Here is an 18,790-nt window from a genome sequence, read left to right as displayed (position 1 = left end):
ATTGGAGAATTGGTAAGGTGTCATTACTTGGGGGGGGGGGCGGTTCATCAGGAATTTGTTTGTGTTGGACTTGAAGACATCCAGGTTGAAGTCGGGAGGGAAACAGGCAAGCGGAACAGAGTTCCACAGGCGTGCACTTCTAAGAAAGCAGCTTTGTTCATGGTATCTACGTTTTGATTTAGGCACAGATAGGGAGTGGGGAAAATTATTGACGGTGGTTTCAGCTAGTCGGGTGTTTTTTGAGAAAGATTGGCGAGGGGGGACCAGAGAATGGAGCTCAGACGAGCACCTGCCATGGAAATAACGATAGAACAATGACAGGCTCGCTACGTCTCTTCTGTGGGAAAGAGGTTGCAGGGTAGAGAAAAGGGCATCCCCCACCAAGCCACGGAGTCTATTTTGTACTCCGTCAAGGCAGGATAGGCTGTTTTTTGCAGCCTCCGCCCAGATGTGGCAGCAGTACTCCATCTTTGGACGTACTTGGCTCTTATATAGATAGAAAATTGCATCATTAGTGAGATATCTTCTGGAGCGGTAGAAGGATCCAACCATTTTCCCAGCGACCTTGGCCACAGACTTGATGTATGTGTTCCATTTTAGATCAGGTGTAAAGGTCAAACCCAGGAGCTTATCATTAATATTATTAACAATGGCAAGTTTATTCACAATACTATTGCAACCAACTCTTTGTTCGTTATCACTTTGAGGCTGATTACAATTGCATTCATTTGTACAATACATGAATTTATAGTTATGGTTCTGCAACTGAGTCAATGGGACATACCGACAGGCAGTTCTGTCAGTTAAAATGTGCTCAGTTGAAAAACAATGGAAGGCTATATTCCAATATTTTTTCATTAAGCCAATTTTATCAGCTTCTTGTACAATAGAGTTGATATGTTTCTTGTACAATAGAGTTGATATGTTTAAAATAATTTTTAATTGGCTAATCATGAAATTTTTATACCAACTCCTTTTATGTAGTTTTTATTTACTACATTAAATGTAACTCTGTTAGCCCCTTGCTTTTGACTATCATTCAATTCAGTTTCTTATTAATGAAGTTTTTATATGATTGGATCAATTCTTTCAAAATTATTATTTTTGGCATGTAATCACCATAAAAGTTTCTTTGATTTTTATTCAGACCAAATTTTTAAAATAAAATTTGTTTATAAAAATAGTATCTTTTCTTGACATATAATGAATTGAATTATAATCATTCGACTGTTTGTATTGTCTATGCCTATTACGACATTTGTTCAAATTATTATAATAATACTGAATGTTTTTTTTTTTCATTTTCATAATATTTTTATTATAATATAATGCATGTTTTCTCAATATTTTGATTTTATTTTTTTGATAATTTTTTCTTTGTACTTTTATCAATTATTTTGTCTTTTTGATAAAATTGATTACTTTTTTCTTTTATTTTCTCTTTGTTTTTCAGATAATATTTTCTATTTGTTTCCTTCTTTTTCTTTTTAAGTTTTTCTTGAAAATGAAAATCGTCAATATTAATTTTCTTCGCATTATTATTGTCAGTATTCATCTTAAATTAAATAATTGGAGAAATTCGCTTACTTTTTGGTAAAAGCAAAATGACTGATTTTTACAACAATAAAATTGAATACTTATCTTTCAATTGTTTCGTTTTTAGGAGTGTTTCATAAAAAAAAAGCAAGAAGCCATCACCACACACCACCACTAAGAAAAAGTTAACAAATCGAAGAAGCAATATATAAATAAGCCTTGAGAAATCAATGGTAGATTGACAACAGCAGCAGATAACTTAATTTTAGTTGTTGTTATTGTTGATGTTCTGGAACTCGCGGCAGTTATTCCTCAGAATCTTGCTTTCAGGTACCTACAATACCGTATAGCAGTCAACTTTAGAAAGCGTGCGTTGGGCAGACAGATAAACTCAAATTAACATAACGAAAACAACTATTACGTTGAGAACGCTTTATTAATTAGGTAAAAAAATCTGAAGCAAAAACAAAACAAATAGTTAAAAGGAGGAAACATAATTAAACAAAAGGAAATAATACATGAAAATAATTATGTTTTGGACAGGCTTCCAAATTAACAGATTCTGGGATATCTTATCTTTTTCAATCAACTGTTAGGTGAAAGTCCGTAACAGTTAGAAAAGTGTCTTTTTTCCATTAAATTGTTAGGTGAAAGTCTGGAGCGGCTAAAAAATGTCCTTTCCTTTATTATTATTATTATTATTATTATTATTAAATCGTTAGGCGAAAGTATGGAGTGGTTAGAAAATGTCTTCTTTTTTCTTTTAAATCGTTAGGTGAAAGTATGGAGCGGTTAGAAAATGTCTTTTCTTTTAAATCGTTAGGTGAAAGTATGGAGCGGTTAGAAAATGTCTTTTTCTTTTTACAATTTTTTTTTTTTTTTGTTATTCTAGTGCGGCGCATAAATTACGCAAGCGCCAATGAAATAAAAATAATAGAAGTCTGAGAAAAGATGTAAGTTCTGTGCGAACGAAGAAGGAAATAATAAATTAGAATTTCTACAAATTAAATATGGAAGTCACACACTAGATTAAATAAACAGAAACAGGGTTTCGAGTTCTTCATAGAAGGAATAGCCAGGTAAAGGAATAATAGGATAGTCTAAACGTACCTTAGGCACCGCCAAAAATGGCCGCAAAATCAAGTTGTTGTTTTTTAAAACGAAATTACATTTATTAAAATCCATTATTTCTGAGTAACTTTTTTTTTCCAGAAAGATAAAACCCTGAATTTTATCATATAGAAAACAGAATAATGTAAAACTTTTTCTACTATTTTTAATTCAATTTTAAATGTTAAATTTTCCCAAAAAGTTAACAATTGACATTTTTTGTCTTGCACAAAAAACGTACATAAATATTTTAAAAAAAAAGGTTTTTGAAATAATTAATTTATTTATTTATTGTCTAACTAAGATTTAAGATGATTTTCTAAGAGAATATGCAAAAATATTATAATATAAGTACCTGGATTTCAAATAATTCCACTTATTCATATATGTAACCAGTTATTTCGCGTCAATCTAGAGTCTAGATCGACACTATTTACGTTTGCGTTCGATAAGAAATAAACTATGGAAGACCAAACAGGCCAAAAAAAACTTATTTTTCAGTGACGAAAATTTCAATGTATTATTAAGCTGAGGCTGGCCAGTACCAGATGGGTGACCATTTGTATGAGTTTGGTTTTTAATGTGTATGTGTGTGGGGCCAGATTCCCCAAAATGGGGGGAGGGGCAATTTAAAGCAGAATAAAAAAAAAATTATTTCAGCGCGTTTGGTCCACCGTAGTCGAAAGGCGGCAAACGTTTTCAAACGGGATAAAAAAAAGGATGCTATTTTTAACACAAAGGGCACAATATTTATCGAATTTTTTTTTTTTTTTTTGGTATCGATTCTTCAAAGCATGCCCTATTTAATAATGGTCATGCCTTATTCGGCTCGCTAAAAAAAAATTGTTAATTTATTTATCAAAGATTTTAAAATGGCTTTTTTCGTATAAATATTAAAAAAATTTTTTTTTTTGTTTTGCTTAACTTAAATTAATTATTTTACTTAACACATTCACCGAATTTCACACTTCAAAACTCAAAAGCGGGATAATTAAACATAATCGAAGTTCAGACGTCAAAATAAGGTATGCAAACAATTTTTTTTTTTTTATTAATCTATAATTCTGTCCCTTACAACAACACAATATGTTTTGTTCAGTTTCAGATGATTATTTTAAGCATATTTGTTCCCACTTCAAAACAAGGGGGGGTTGTAAGCAAAAATATATATATATATAGATAAATATCGTTTATGAAAAATAAGTACACGGTTATAAAGTTCATTCTTCTCTTAATAATCGCCGAAAATTTCGTATTGATCGGATAATTACCTGATTTTTGGTAGATTTTTAAAAAGACGGTCCGTCAAAAAGTACTGACCCCTCTCTCTCTCTCTCTCTCTCTCTCTCTCTCTCTCTCTCTCTCTCTCTGTGTCTCCCTGTAAGATAAAAGGAGAGTTTTAAATTTCATTTGATTTTGTGAATCTCCTCACACCACAACTAATTTTTGCAACCCCCTCTTTGTATTTATTTATTAATTACAGGTCTGAATATTCTCTCTGTTTCAGTTTGTATGTATTTCTCCTCACACCACAACTCTTTTTTGCAACCCCCTCTTTGTCATACATGTCTGAAAAATGAAAAAATCTGAATTTTTTTTAACAAAAACTTTAAAATAACTTTTTTAGATTAAAATTTTTTAAACTTCTTTCAGAATAGAAAATCTTTACAATTTAATAAGGAACATATTTCATATAAGTTTCATTAAAAATATTCAGTATATAACGAGAAAAAAAGAGATGAACATTTCAAAAGGCTTGTATAACTGGTTGCGCTCAATAGTAGTCCTCGCTTGCAAAATTCTTTGTTATTGTAATTCTATTATTATTATTTAAAACATTTTGTGTCCTGCGCTTTCGCGCGAGGACTAATATATATATATATATATTAGAAATATATATATATATATATATATATATATATGCATCTGTATATATATATTAGAAATATATATGTATGTATATATGTATATATATATATATATATTAGAAATATATATGTATGTATATATATACATATTAGAAATATATATGTATGTATATATATACATATTAGAAATATATATATATGTATGTATGTGTGTATATAGATATATTAGAAATATATATATATATATGTGTATATATATATATTAGAAATATATATATATATGTATGTGTATATATATATATTAGAAATATATATATATATGTATGTATATATATATATATATTAGAAATATATATATATGTGTATATATATATATATTAGAAATATATATATATATGTGTGGATATATATATGTGTATATTAGAAATATATATATATGTATGTGTATATATATATTAGAAATATGTTTATTTATATATATATATATATAAATGCTGCTTTTCATTGATACTCATGTTTACAAAGATAATACTATTATTAGATAAACGGTGACTCTGAAAGTTCTGGTTCTAAAAGAGTGTTTTGATCCAAGAATAATTTCTATGTGAAACACGTCGCCGTTTTGGTTCATTTGCTATGTTTTTTTGTTTTTGTTTATTTTTTTTATTGCATTTTCACCTCAAACAAGGCAAATTGCCACTTTGGTGTAGGGGGCTACTATCAGGGGCAACAACTACTGGGGTACTATGTAGGGATTTAGGCAGCAAGATGTCAGTTCACGTTACACTTGAACTTCTACATGTCAGTACTGTTGGGGAAGCAGGGACCTGGAATGGAATTCCAAAGTCTTGCGGTTCTGGGGAAAAACTATTGGAGTAGAAAGATCTTTTACATCTAGGGATCTCTACAGTGTGGGGGTGGGATTTAGCAGCCTGTCGGGTTTGTCGAGGGTGCTCACGTCGTGGCGGCACAAGTGATTGCAGTTCGTCAAAGCATTCACCACTAAAATACTTGTAGAACAGGCAGAGGGATGTAACATTTCGTCGATGGGACAGAGGCTGAAGCTTAGATGCCAGTTCAGGGCCTATCAGGTTTGCGACTCTCTTTTGAACCTTGTCAAGGAGCGAGAGACTAGTAGCAGAGGCACCAGCCCAAATGTGACAGCAATACTCTATACATGGGCGAATGGTGGCCTTATAGAGGTACAGGATACTTTCGGGTGTTAGTAGTTGTCTAGCACTGTAGAGAGAGCCCACATTTCTTGCAGCGGCCCTGGCAATGTCTACAATGTAATTGTTCCAACTCATGTTTCCTGTGAACGTTAGGCCAAGGAGTTTGAAAGATGTCGAAGAGTCTCGTTGGTCATTGCTATAGGTGGTAGAAAGGGTTTCTTGTAATAATTGAATGAAACTAGTTTAGTCTTGGTGGCAGTGAACGTGACCAACCACTTTTGTCCCCATTCCACCACAGATTGGAGGTCTTCCTCTAGTGTTTTTGCCATTTCTTTAGAAATGTGTTCATTCGTCTTCCTGTCGTGCCTGTTATAGAGTGTAGTGTCATCAGCATATATACCCATCTCAGAGGCAATTTTGTCGGGGAGGTCATTTATGAATATCAGGAACAATAGAGGTCCAAGGATAGACCACTGGGGCACTCCCGCATTTATATCATATTGTTTAGATGTACGACCATCGAGGACAACCTGGATTTTTCTCTTATCTAAGAAGGATTTAATTATGTTAAGTATTCTACCAGTGATACCGTGTGATCTGATTTTCCTGAGGAGACCATCATGTGATACCCTGTCAAAAGCCTTAGATGTATCTAGAGCTACCGCTCTGCCCTCCCCTGCTTTGTTCAGTGAATGGTATATGTGTTCAGAGATTACAGTTAGGATGTCTGCTGTGAACGGGCTTGTCTAAATCCATATTGTTGGTCAGTCAGAAGTTTAGCATCTGTAAGGTGATGGACTAGAGCATGGTTAATTAAGGTCTCAAATATTTTGGCAAAAAGTGGGAGGAGGCTAATGGGGCGATAATTTAATGGTTCGGTCCTTTCGCCAGAATTCTTGAATACTGGTACAACAGAAGCAGTTTTCCAACAGCCCGGAAAGCATGATTCATTAAGGCATTTGTTGTAGAGTTTGGAGAGAACTGGAGCTACATCGGCTGAGCAATTTTTTAATAGCACAGCTGGGATGAGATCGGGTTCACATGCTTTTGAAGTGTCAAGGTTTTTTATGATAGCATGCACCTGAGCAGGGGTGATTTTCAGATCGTCTAGCATGGCGTCTGTCCGCATAGGAAAGTCAGGTAGGGGGTGGTTGGAAGGGTCATTGTGGAGTTTGAGGCAAACCGACTGGCAAGCATGTTAGCCTTCTCGGTTACTGAGGAGACAACCTCGTGATTGTTGGTTAGTGGGGGAATTGTTGATTGCCCATTATTTACTACACTGTTGTAGATTTTCCAGAAGTCTCGAGTTCCTAGTTTTTGTGCTTCGACGCGTTTTTTAGTGGTTACCGTAAATTCTCTCTTAGCAGTCGCTATTTCTTTCTTAAAGTTATTTCTAGCTTCTATATACTTCAGTCTGTTTGAACTGGACTTATGTCGGTTAAATCTGCGGTATGCATGCTGCTTTTGAACAATGGCAGTTGCGCAAGTCGAAGTAAACCATTGGGGAGAGTGGGGCTTACTATAAAATTTCTGCATGGGAACATGCGCTTCGATTGCAGTTTTGAACCAGTCAGTGGTTTCGTTTGCACACTGTTCAGCAGGTAGAGAAAAAATATTTCCCCATGAGGCATCTCTGATTAGTTCCCTGATGGCTTCCCAGTCAGCCTTTTTATAATATCTCGTTGTTTTGAGCACTGGCTCTTCAGTTTTGGCACTAGAGTGTAGGGCGATTTCAACCATTATCACTGCATGATCAGCGTTCCCGAGTGGGCTGTCGGCCTTCGTTATGCAATCATCGGGAATTGTGATCAAAAACAAATCTATAAGTGATGCGTGTTGTTCTTCCGGGTCAGGGAAACGGGTTGGAAAAGTAACAATTTGTGATAGGGAGTGAGATATAGTGAAGCTATGAGTTGTGCTGCTCGCTGCATCTGTGTAAGTAAAGAATCCAAGCCAGTTTTTGTGATGTACTTGTGCGCTAGTGTTGAGGGAGAGTGCCGTGTCTATGCTGTCAGAGACTTTGTTTATTATGTTGCAGTCCTGGGTCGAGGGAGAGCGGTAGAGAAAATAACAGTATCTAATGTTATGTTGCATGTTTAGTCTAAAGCACATAAAGGCTTGATCATCCGTTTCTAGGTTTGTTTCTCTAGTCAAGGGAAGGGTATTACGAATGTAAACTCCAAGTCCGTGCATGTGTCTGTCAGAGTCCTTACGGCAAAGTGGGAAATATCCAGGCATGTTAAAGTAGTTAGAGGGGATGGAGGAGTGTAGGTTAGTCTCACTTAGTGCTAAGATATCCGGGGTATTTGTTAGGAGAAATGCTTCAACATCAGCTAAATTAGTTCTAAGCCCATGGATATTTGTGAATGCAAGCCTCAAGGGAGGAGGCAAGTTGAATTTGCTTGTCCCTAAGCCTGGTTTAAACTTATTTTTAGATTGTACTGTCGTCATATTTTTTTAAAGAGTTTCGGTTTAGGTATGGGGGAGCTTAACAAGAGGTTATGCAGAGCATCAGACATGCATCACAAGTAGACCATCAGCTGACCTTTCTCCAATTAGGATTGTGGCCTCAGGAAAGCCCACCGGGGATGAGTGCAGGGTCCCTTTCCATGCGCGACATGGCACTACAAACAACCCGATATTATTCAACTGTTAATGGAGCAGCCGCTCTAAGCGCTACCAAAGAGTTAGGGCTCCTATACTACCAATCGGGAACAGCAGCCAGGAACTGTCAATCCGGTACCCTCAACCCATTAGAAGAAGGTCAACCCAATCTAATTGCTCAGGCATATATTGTTCTCAAGCACTCCCAAATGTCCAATTTTAGGGGTGGGGTTTGCCGGGAATGGAGAAAACGGCATTCGTTGCCCTAGCCAAGAAACAAGATCTACCGCTGGGTGTTTCTGTTGAATCACTGAGATAGTGTCTCTGCGCCTAACTAATAGGTAAAGAAGGAGTATGGAAGCCGGGCGATAGATAGAGCCTATCTACTCCTTAAGCAGTTTAGGTTTGCAAACCGGTAAATTGTTTGAGTCACCAGATCCAAGACTGAAGAAGCCTCCCTCCCCTGTCTCTCCCTCTTACCGTCTCTCTCCAAAAAATTTACAAAGAGAAAAAAATTATTCATATAGGATTCGAACCTTTACTTATGAAGGCACTGTCATTCGCTGGCGTTGTCTTACTTTGAACAATATATGTTTTATTTAACTTTCATGATTCGTCATATCTCCCCTGAATTTGGATGCATTTATGATAAAGTAAACAAATTTATTTCCAAGTAAAATTTATGTACACACGTTGTAAAGTGAACTTGAAAAATCTGCCGAGTCTGACGACCAGTGTTCCACGTTTTTACGACCTGTCTCATCGGTCATCCCCCACCTCACCTTTATGACTGTACGCCGATGTTTTGTGGTCATTTGTTGGGAAAGTTCTGTGTAGTTGTGGGGATTATGGTTTCAGTGATCGTGTTACTCTTATGCTGCATCGTGGGATCAGATTCGTTGGTTTGTGCCTGATCGGGTTTTGGTTATCCGCCTCCATATCTGCATCAGATGTGTTGTCTGCTATCACTACATTCTCATCCTCTTTTCCACGTCCATCCTCTCATGTATGTCATACGGGAATATGCCTTTGGGGAGGTGGTTGAGGGAGTGGTTGTATGAACAAATAATCCGGCATATCCATGATAATTTGGATCTTCCGGAGGAAACGACAATTGTGTAGTGTGATCCTGCTCTTTCCATCAAACCATATCTAGTATTATCTATTACTCATGGTCTCAACAACTCGCTAACGTTTGGCATTCCTTGTCAGTGCTTGCAGCTGCAACAATTCTATCCCAGGTTATAGCTTGAAATTTGGGGTCAGGTGTGTAGACGGCTGTGATTGATGCTTGCATGGCTCCCGCGATCTACTGAGTAGCGTTGGTGATCTTTAATTTGCTGTGTCTCGACAGTGTCAGGTATCGATCCAGTGCAACATTAAGTTTTCCAGGAATATGCTTAATCGAGAACCTGCACAGTAACGACTGTTCTTTAAAAGAAAACAAGTGAAGGTTCTTTATGTTTTCCAGGATCTGATCAGAATAGTTTTATCAGTGGCTGATAGTCTACTGTAACCAATAAATCTAGGCACCCTAAAACAAACATCCAACAAGACTTCAATTCATGTATCAATGCCAGAGCTTCTCCCTTTATGGGAAGTAGTGAGATTTTGTATCCTTCATAAACTGGAAAAATCATTTTCCAGTGCTCTTTAGCACAGTTAGGTCTTAATTCTGTTGAGCATTGGTAGTGGTTTTGAAAAAGAAAATATCCGCGTCGGAAAGTTGAGAATGGCTTCAGTCATTTTTTTAGTTGGCTTTATGCCATTAGCCGTTATTAAAAAGCCGGCAAATTCGACATCACCTGCAAATTGAAACGTATCGGGATCAAAGATGATTCCATTTCTGCCGCAATGGGTGATATAGTCCACTGTGAGCCAGAAAGCATATTCTGAAACTTTGCTAAAAACTGTGTGGGACCCTTGCCTTCTTGCTATCTTGTATTGTGGAACTATGTCTATGCACCTCTTGATGTAGACCTTTCACTACAACGTATCGTATATGTCATACGAGAGCTGTTCTTCTATGGCTATATTGAGAGCTTCGGGCCCTACTAGTTCGAACAAAAGTCTGTTTACCTTGTTTGAGCAGGCGGTTCTTAACTCATTGCATATTACCACAGGGTCAGGTAAACCGCACATTTGTTTGTACCAGATCCATGTGTCAATGAATAATGCCCAGTCCCTGTCAGTGTAACCATCCTAGATCACAGATCTGTCCGGGTTTTTTTTTTAGTGTGTAGCCGGTTCGACACATTTCCCCTGCCAGTGCAAAGCTCGTTTTCTTTCTGTAACTTTATCAACTGATGAACAAGTTGCAAGTAATGTTCGTCATAGCATTGTCCTGACGCCATTATTATTCAAATTTCAGTAAGAAATAATTTTTTTAGAAATAAATCCTGTTTGTAGCGCCATGTAAAGTGGACTTAAAAAGTCTACCGAGTCCAAGACTAGCACTAAATTTATAACACCCCATGACGACCGGTGTTCCACTTTTTTCTCATTGGTCATCCCCATTCTCTACACATGTGTTTACACAGGCAAAATTTGCAAAACGATGTTTTAATATGATGATATTTGTAGTGGGCAGCATGGAAACCCTAGTGGTTTGTCATAATTATTTGTTAATACAAAACCATTTACTTTTGTATTTCCAGGATTGGTTACATGTGACTAACCGGTTGGGTTCGATCCTGGGACCGTTGTGTAAAAACACAGTACAACTATTACCGTATGACATTATCTATATGATCACAGGGTAAGAAAAGAAATGATAGTGAAATGTTTGTTTATCTTCTTTTACGTCAAGAGCTATATAGGAAATAGTTGGATAGTGAGTAACATGGAGCCACACACGCACAAACACACACACACACACACACACACACATATATATATATTATATACATATATATATATATATATATATATATATATATATATATATATTTATTTATTTAAATTCTCTTTTTGTTCAATTAGTTATGGTAAGATGATTCGACAAAGAATCAAAAACGGTCACGGTTACATACATTATTTTTTATTTTGACACAAAAAGATCATTGAAAAACTTAAAAACAAAAAGGTATAAGCAATAAGAAGTTTCTATTATTTAACAATGTTTGATTTATGTACATATATAAGAAATTAAAAATAATATTTTATTAATATTTTTAAAATCGTATTATGCAAAAGTTACTAATACAATAAAATAATGCTGAATATTGGGAATATAACATTATTGTACTTAAAAATATTAAAAATAAGTATATATATATATAGAGAGAGAGAGAGAGATGTTGTTTGTTTTGATTTTAGCGGTATGTTTTGAACGAATTCAATTATTTACGAAAATGCATTTTTCCTAAATGCGAGTTGGGAATAATTTTCCCTTTAACCCCAACTTCGTACCCCCACATGGGGAGCAGTATATATATATTATTTTTAAAATATAATTATCCACTGAAACGTGTTTCAGCCACTCTGATGAGTCGTAGACGTGCCAGTGTAGATAATTATATTTTAAAAATAATATATATATATATATATATATATATATCAATTATAAAAGGAACTTTGTGTGAGGGCAGTGTTCGTTCCTTATAAACTCAAGAAACGGCTGAGCCGATTGTTTTTAATTTGATGAAGATACTTGATGTGTCTGGAAGCATTCTTACGTAGGTTTTGTGTCGAAATATGTCTGATAAGTATTGAAAAACGATCACTGCAATTTTCTAAATTATTTTTAGAATGTTGTCTAAATTTCTACAACTGATTCAGGGTATTTTTGCACCGCTGAATCAGGACATGACACCCGTTTCTCTACATCAGGTCACGTTTTTGTGCTAAGTTAATTTGGATAAAAAATAGATCTTGTGATAAAATCAATTGCATTTTTGTGGCATTATCAACCATATTTTTGTCACCATATGTCATCTTAAACATGTTTTTAAGAGAAAAAAGTGTCTTGCCAACAACATATATTGATTATCTGATAGAAATATCGATTACTTTAACTGAATGGTGGACATTGATTAAGGTAAGTACACATAAATTACATGTTGCTTCATAATTGTTCAAACTTCAGGGCTTGAACTTCTTTTTCCTCAAACTCTTGGAATGCTAAGCAACAGAGAGGTTTCTCTTCAGATTCCAATGGTATTTAGCCGTCATGACTGCATCCCAACGATCCTGATGCTTATCAATCGAGCATCCGTTATTCGATGCAGCCAATTGAACCATCTTCTAAATAATCCTTTTGAACTATCTTCTAAATAATCCTTCGAACTATCTTCTAAATAATCCTTCGAACTATCTTCTAAATAATCCTTCGAACTATCTTCTAAATAATCCTTCGAACTATCTTCTAAATAATCCTTCGAACTATCTTCTAAATAATCCTTCGAACTATCTTCTAAATAATCCTTCGAACTATCTTCTAAATAATCCTTCGAACTATCTTCTAAATAATCCTTCGAACTATCTTCTAAATAATCCTTCGAACTATCTTCTAAATAATCCTTCGAACTATCTTCTAAATAATCCTTCGAACTATCTTCTAAATAATCCTTCGAACTATCTTCTAAATAATCCTTCGAACTATCTTCTAAATAATCCTTCGAACTATCTTCTAAATAATCCTTCGAACTATCTTCTAAATAATCCTTCGAACTATCTTCTAAATAATCCTTCGAACTATCTTCTAAATAATCCTTCGAACTATCTTCTAAATAATCCTTCGAACTATCTTCTAAATAATCCTTCGAACTATCTTCTAAATAATCCTTCGAACTATCTTCTAAATAATCCTTCGAACTATCTTCTAAATAATCCTTCGAACTATCTTCTAAATAATCCTTCGAACTATCTTCTAAATAATCCTTCGAACTATCTTCTAAATAATCCTTCGAACTATCTTCTAAATAATCCTTCGAACTATCTTCTAAATAATCCTTCGAACTATCTTCTAAATAATCCTTCGAACTATCTTCTAAATAATCCTTCGAACTATCTTCTAAATAATCCTTCGAACTATCTTCTAAATAATCCTTCGAACTATCTTCTAAATAATCCTTCGAACTATCTTCTAAATAATCCTTCGAACTATCTTCTAAATAATCCTTCGAACTATCTTCTAAATAATCCTTCGAACTATCTTCTAAATAATCCTTCGAACTATCTTCTAAATAATCCTTCGAACTATCTTCTAAATAATCCTTCGAACTATCTTCTAAATAATCCTTCGAACTATCTTCTAAATAATCCTTCGAACTATCTTCTAAATAATCCTTCGAACTATCTTCTAAATAATCCTTCGAACTATCTTCTAAATAATCCTTCGAACTATCTTCTAAATAATCCTTCGAACTATCTTCTAAATAATCCTTCGAACTATCTTCTAAATAATCCTTCGAACTATCTTCTAAATAATCCTTCGAACTATCTTCTAAATAATCCTTCGAACTATCTTCTAAATAATCCTTCGAACTATCTTCTAAATAATCCTTCGAACTATCTTCTAAATAATCCTTCGAACTATCTTCTAAATAATCCTTCGAACTATCTTCTAAATAATCCTTCGAACTATCTTCTAAATAATCCTTCGAACTATCTTCTAAATAATCCTTCGAACTATCTTCTAAATAATCCTTCGAACTATCTTCTAAATAATCCTTCGAACTATCTTCTAAATAATCCTTCGAACTATCTTCTAAATAATCCTTCGAACTATCTTCTAAATAATCCTTCGAACTATCTTCTAAATAATCCTTCGAACTATCTTCTAAATAATCCTTCGAACTATCTTCTAAATAATCCTTCGAACTATCTTCTAAATAATCCTTCGAACTATCTTCTAAATAATCCTTCGAACTATCTTCTAAATAATCCTTCGAACTATCTTCTAAATAATCCTTCGAACTATCTTCTAAATAATCCTTCGAACTATCTTCTAAATAATCCTTCGAACTATCTTCTAAATAATCCTTCGAACTATCTTCTAAATAATCCTTCGAACTATCTTCTAAATAATCCTTCGAACTATCTTCTAAATAATCCTTCGAACTATCTTCTAAATAATCCTTCGAACTATCTTCTAAATAATCCTTCGAACTATCTTCTAAATAATCCTTCGAACTATCTTCTAAATAATCCTTCGAACTATCTTCTAAATAATCCTTCGAACTATCTTCTAAATAATCCTTCGAACTATCTTCTAAATAATCCTTCGAACTATCTTCTAAATAATCCTTCGAACTATCTTCTAAATAATCCTTCGAACTATCTTCTAAATAATCCTTCGAACTATCTTCTAAATAATCCTTTTGAACTATCTTCTAAATAATCCTTTTGAACTATCTTCTAAATAATCCTTTTGAACTATCTTCTAAATAATCCTTTTGAACTATCTTCTAAATAATCCTTTTGAACTATCTTCTAAATAATCCTTCTTTGTCTTTCGCACTGGCCGTTATGCTTTCCTCATGTTGGGAGTTATCCGGCTTATGGCTACTCTTCATTCCTGTAGAAATGGTCGAAGCTAATTTGACACAAAAGAAGCCCTCGGTCCGAATGTATATAGGCAGGGGCTACAAAGACAGTGAATAATAAAACAGAGGCATTGTATACGTAATTGCAGTAGCCGATATGTCTGAACAAGGGAAGGCAAAAGGAAACCGTGAATATTCATCAACAACAGTTTATATATATATATATATATATATATATATATATATATATATATATATATATATATATATATATATAGAAAGAGAGAGAGAGGTCCCTTGTTTTGCTTGATAGTGGTCCTTTAAAATCAAGATTTAGTCTTTCGAACGATTGTGTTGCTTTTATTAAAACGCTGATTTTTGGTTTATAAAACCGAGGCTTTATTTCAGCATACGTTCAGCAAGAATTTGTAATTCTTTTTAACTCCTTCACCAAGAAAAGCGATTTTCTATGCCTCACAGCATGAATCATTAGAGTAATGCACGGGTAGGTGTATCAGAATTTTTGTAGGAATTTTTGACACCCCTAACACGAAACTGCAAATAAAATATAAAAAAAACTCGTAATTTCTCTTTTAAAGGTGGGTTGTTTATTTTCTTTATGGATTATACTTCCAAAATAAACTATTAAAGTTGTATAAAAAGTAATAGAAATATTTTTTAAAAAATAGTAATGAAATTAATTGAATGTTACGAGTTCAGTATTTTTCAATTTTTAAACTTTAAAAATCTATCAAAATTTTTCTATTGATTCTATTTTTACGATATTTTCAGGGTCAATGTGAAATTTTATGCTCTTTCCAATAAACCGAATATAATATTTTAGACAAACGTCTTTTTTTTAATTCACGCCCCCCCCCCATTTTCAAATGTCTATTAAAAAGTAAATAATTAATTTATGTACCAAAGTTTTATATATCACAAATTGAAGATAAAAGATCAATAAATAATATATTCAAATTTAAAAACAAAAAAAGTAGTGTTTTTTAGAAATTTACCTGTAAAGTCCGATGTTTAAAACTTCTTTTTTTTTAATCCACGTTGTTTGTTTTTGTGTTTTTTTTTTTATGAAACCTTGGTCCTTGCTCCTTTAATTGAAAAAAAATTAGGGCTTGAATGACATTTTTCGAGGAGTTATAAGCTTCGAAAGATGGCGGGTGGAATTATTCAATAGTTTTCACGAAATTTCTGACACTGGTAATGCACGGGTGACAGAGATTGTTATGTAGCCTTCGAAGTTTGTCCTCGCTTGAAGCCCTTACAACATACTCTTGACAGCTGTTAAGTTCTCTCTGCCGGGTTGGTAGCTGACATAAAAAGAGAAACAAAATAGTTCAATTCTCCACCTCTCTATTTTCTCATTTTTTTATTTTGCTTGTAGTCTTAAACATGAAATCAACTGATTTTTGGTCAGTTTAAAGTGGCGTCCGATCAGGTAGTGCCACTATTTTCTTAATGCCTGGACTATGGCGTAGACTTCCTTTTCAATTGCAGGGTGTCATCATTCAGCACATGAGAGAGTCCTTGAAAAAAAAAAGGCTACAGGCTTGTCTCAAAGAAGCAGCAATATCACAGTCTGGTGAATCCGTTTCAATAACCAGAGGGATATTCTGGTCTATTGTTGTAATTACTGATTTCGCAATATCTTTTTCAGTCCCTCGAATGCCTGTACGACTTGACGAGACAAAGGAAACGTCTCTACTTGTTTTATCTCAGAGTCAATAATTTTTTATTATTATTAGACAAAACGTCTGCTTTTCACTGCTATGGATTTGCAGTTTTCAGTTAGATTTTTGAAAACTGACGAGTACTAGATTTTTACTATCGCCAATTCACAAATTTTTAATGCGGGTTCAATAACCGCCAAACGGAATTTCAATCTGTGAGTGTTACTGCAAATAATCGTGTCCCAGTATTATTTTGCAACAAAGGTTTTTCATTATGGATAATTTAGTGGTTTTATAGGAGACGTCATTAAATAGTAAGTTCACTAAACAATAACCACTTACTTGTGCAGACAATGATGTGTTTGCCATTTTTACTTTTCTGGGTATGGGGACGAAATACAATTCGTTGCTTTTTTTTTCTTTAATAAAATTTTCTGAGCTGCCAGTATCGAGCAAGGCATTCGCAGATCTCCCGTTAATTTTTAATTTTACAATAGTTTTGAAAGGCAGTCTGGAGTGGCGACTAAAGTTGCAGATGTATTTTGCCGAGTGACTTTATAACGAATTTTAGAAGATTTGAATACTTTTGAAAATTGACAAAGTTTTCCACATTTATAACAACGAGTATTTCTGGCAGGGTATGAAACTCGTAGATAAGCTACAAAAATAGCAGATGTCCTTTTTTGAAGTGGCAGTTCTTGAAATTTTGTCGGACTATCGTCATGAGGGGGGACGGTAGGAACAGATGCGTTTAGCGGGGAAGAACTAGATTACTGTATAGCACATTCGATGCTATAGGCTTGCTCGTAAGCTGTTCTAACTGTAAGGGTCTTGTTTTCAAGAAGACGTTGTCTTACTTGAGCATTACATAAGTCATTAATGAAGCATCCAAAATGTGTTGCTCTTGGGCTTCTAATGCCTTCATTCGGCAGAAGTTGCAATCTTAAGGAAATGGTCCAGTGTTTCGCCTACTTCTTGTCGGTGAGTTGCAAGTAGGTGTTTAGAAAATATCTCATTTTTGGGTTATATGTATGGGTCCAGTACATCGATTGCTTCTTCATAGGTTATGCAATCCGAGATAATTTCATTGACTGTGTGAGACAGGTAGTTGGCTAGGAGCACACGTTTATTGATGGGAAGTCCCGGTCTTTCTGAATGTAGAACCTCGATAAAATTTGCAAAGGTCTTCCGCCAATGTTTCCAGTATTTGTTAGCTGAATCGCTGAATCTGTTGTAAATCGTTCCGGCCGCATAAAATATTCCATTCTTTAATTGAATAAATTGTAATGAAAACAGGACGATAAGTTTCCGTCTGGCAGTCTTTATTATTCAATTAAGAATTCGACTACTTGTCTACTCGACAAGCGGATTCTGTTTTTTTTTTTTATGATCGCATAAAATGTTCCATTCTTTAATTGATTCTTGAATTATCAAGGAAGATAATCCATATTCACAACAGATTGATGAAAATTTTGTGTGCAGGAAGAGTGGAATTTCTGACTACTACGTGAAATAAAATATCAAGCCTGATGGAAGTGGGGTAATAAACATGTTGGGACTTTTACGGGGTGGGTGGCTAAGCTCAAATGATGTTTGACTAAATGGAAATGATAACAAATGCATAGATACAAAACAGTAAGAAACTACTTAAAACATTGAAAATTACATAGAAATTACTCCAAATTAGTTTACTTTGTTGTTGTTGGTGGTGTTGTTGTTTTCTGTTTCAAATATAAATGGGAAAAGGGAGTTAAAAACATTATTTCGCATGTACATGTCAATAAGAAAGTTGTATTTAAAGTTATTGTCACATTTGCTCACATTTGTTGTTTACTTATCTGATTTAGTTGTAGGCTGGCTAATAAACGGATGCAGAGGGCGACTATCTCCTAAAAATATCGACTATGATGAAGAGGATAGTAATAGACATTATTAATAGTTTTTTTTTTTTGGGGGGGGGGGGCTATGGTTAATGGAAAATATTCGAGTTTAGCTAAATGATAATAAACGCATAGCTTTAAAACATTGAAAACTATGTAGAAATTATTTCAATTTGTTTTCTGTTTCAAACAAACATGGGGGGGGGCGAACACTTAAAACATTTGCTATAGACCGTTCAGAAAAAATACCTTTATTATTTAGAAACGCATTTTTAATATGAAAGAATAGGAGCTTTCTTAACTTTTCTGTCTTTTCACATAACAATTTAATAAACAAAAGATATGGTAAAAATTGAATTTAACTTGAAAAATCTTATCTAAAAAAATGACATGATTCGTAAACTGCAGAAGTACTAAACAGATAAGAATACGAAAATGTAATCGCCC

The 18,790-nt window shown here is 34.3% G+C and overlaps 2 protein-coding genes across 6 annotated transcripts in view; both read left to right on the top strand.

The window, feature by feature from the left end:
* LOC145297671 (A disintegrin and metalloproteinase with thrombospondin motifs 3-like) overlaps window positions 1-18,790 on the top strand; it is a 1,581,225-nt gene that overhangs the window by 796,877 nt on the left and 765,558 nt on the right. For all 5 annotated transcript variants that reach the window (XM_080143852.1, XM_080143853.1, XM_080143851.1 and 2 more), the window contains exon 8: window positions 10,948-11,048. In XM_080143852.1, coding sequence (XP_079999978.1) covers window positions 10,948-11,048 — 101 coding nt within the window. The remainder of the gene's footprint in view (window positions 1-10,947; window positions 11,049-18,790) is intronic.
* LOC145297670 (uncharacterized) overlaps window positions 1-18,790 on the top strand; it is a 247,201-nt gene that overhangs the window by 140,118 nt on the left and 88,293 nt on the right. The window lies entirely within an intron of this gene.

Source organism: Euprymna scolopes, chromosome 18 (assembly GCF_053919585.1).
Source record: "Euprymna scolopes isolate OS-2025 chromosome 18, ASM5391958v1, whole genome shotgun sequence".
In the NCBI taxonomy this organism is placed as follows: domain Eukaryota; kingdom Metazoa; phylum Mollusca; class Cephalopoda; order Sepiida; family Sepiolidae; genus Euprymna; species Euprymna scolopes.
Note: the sequence above shows the minus strand (reverse complement) of the source record. Positions and strands in the feature narration are given on the sequence as shown.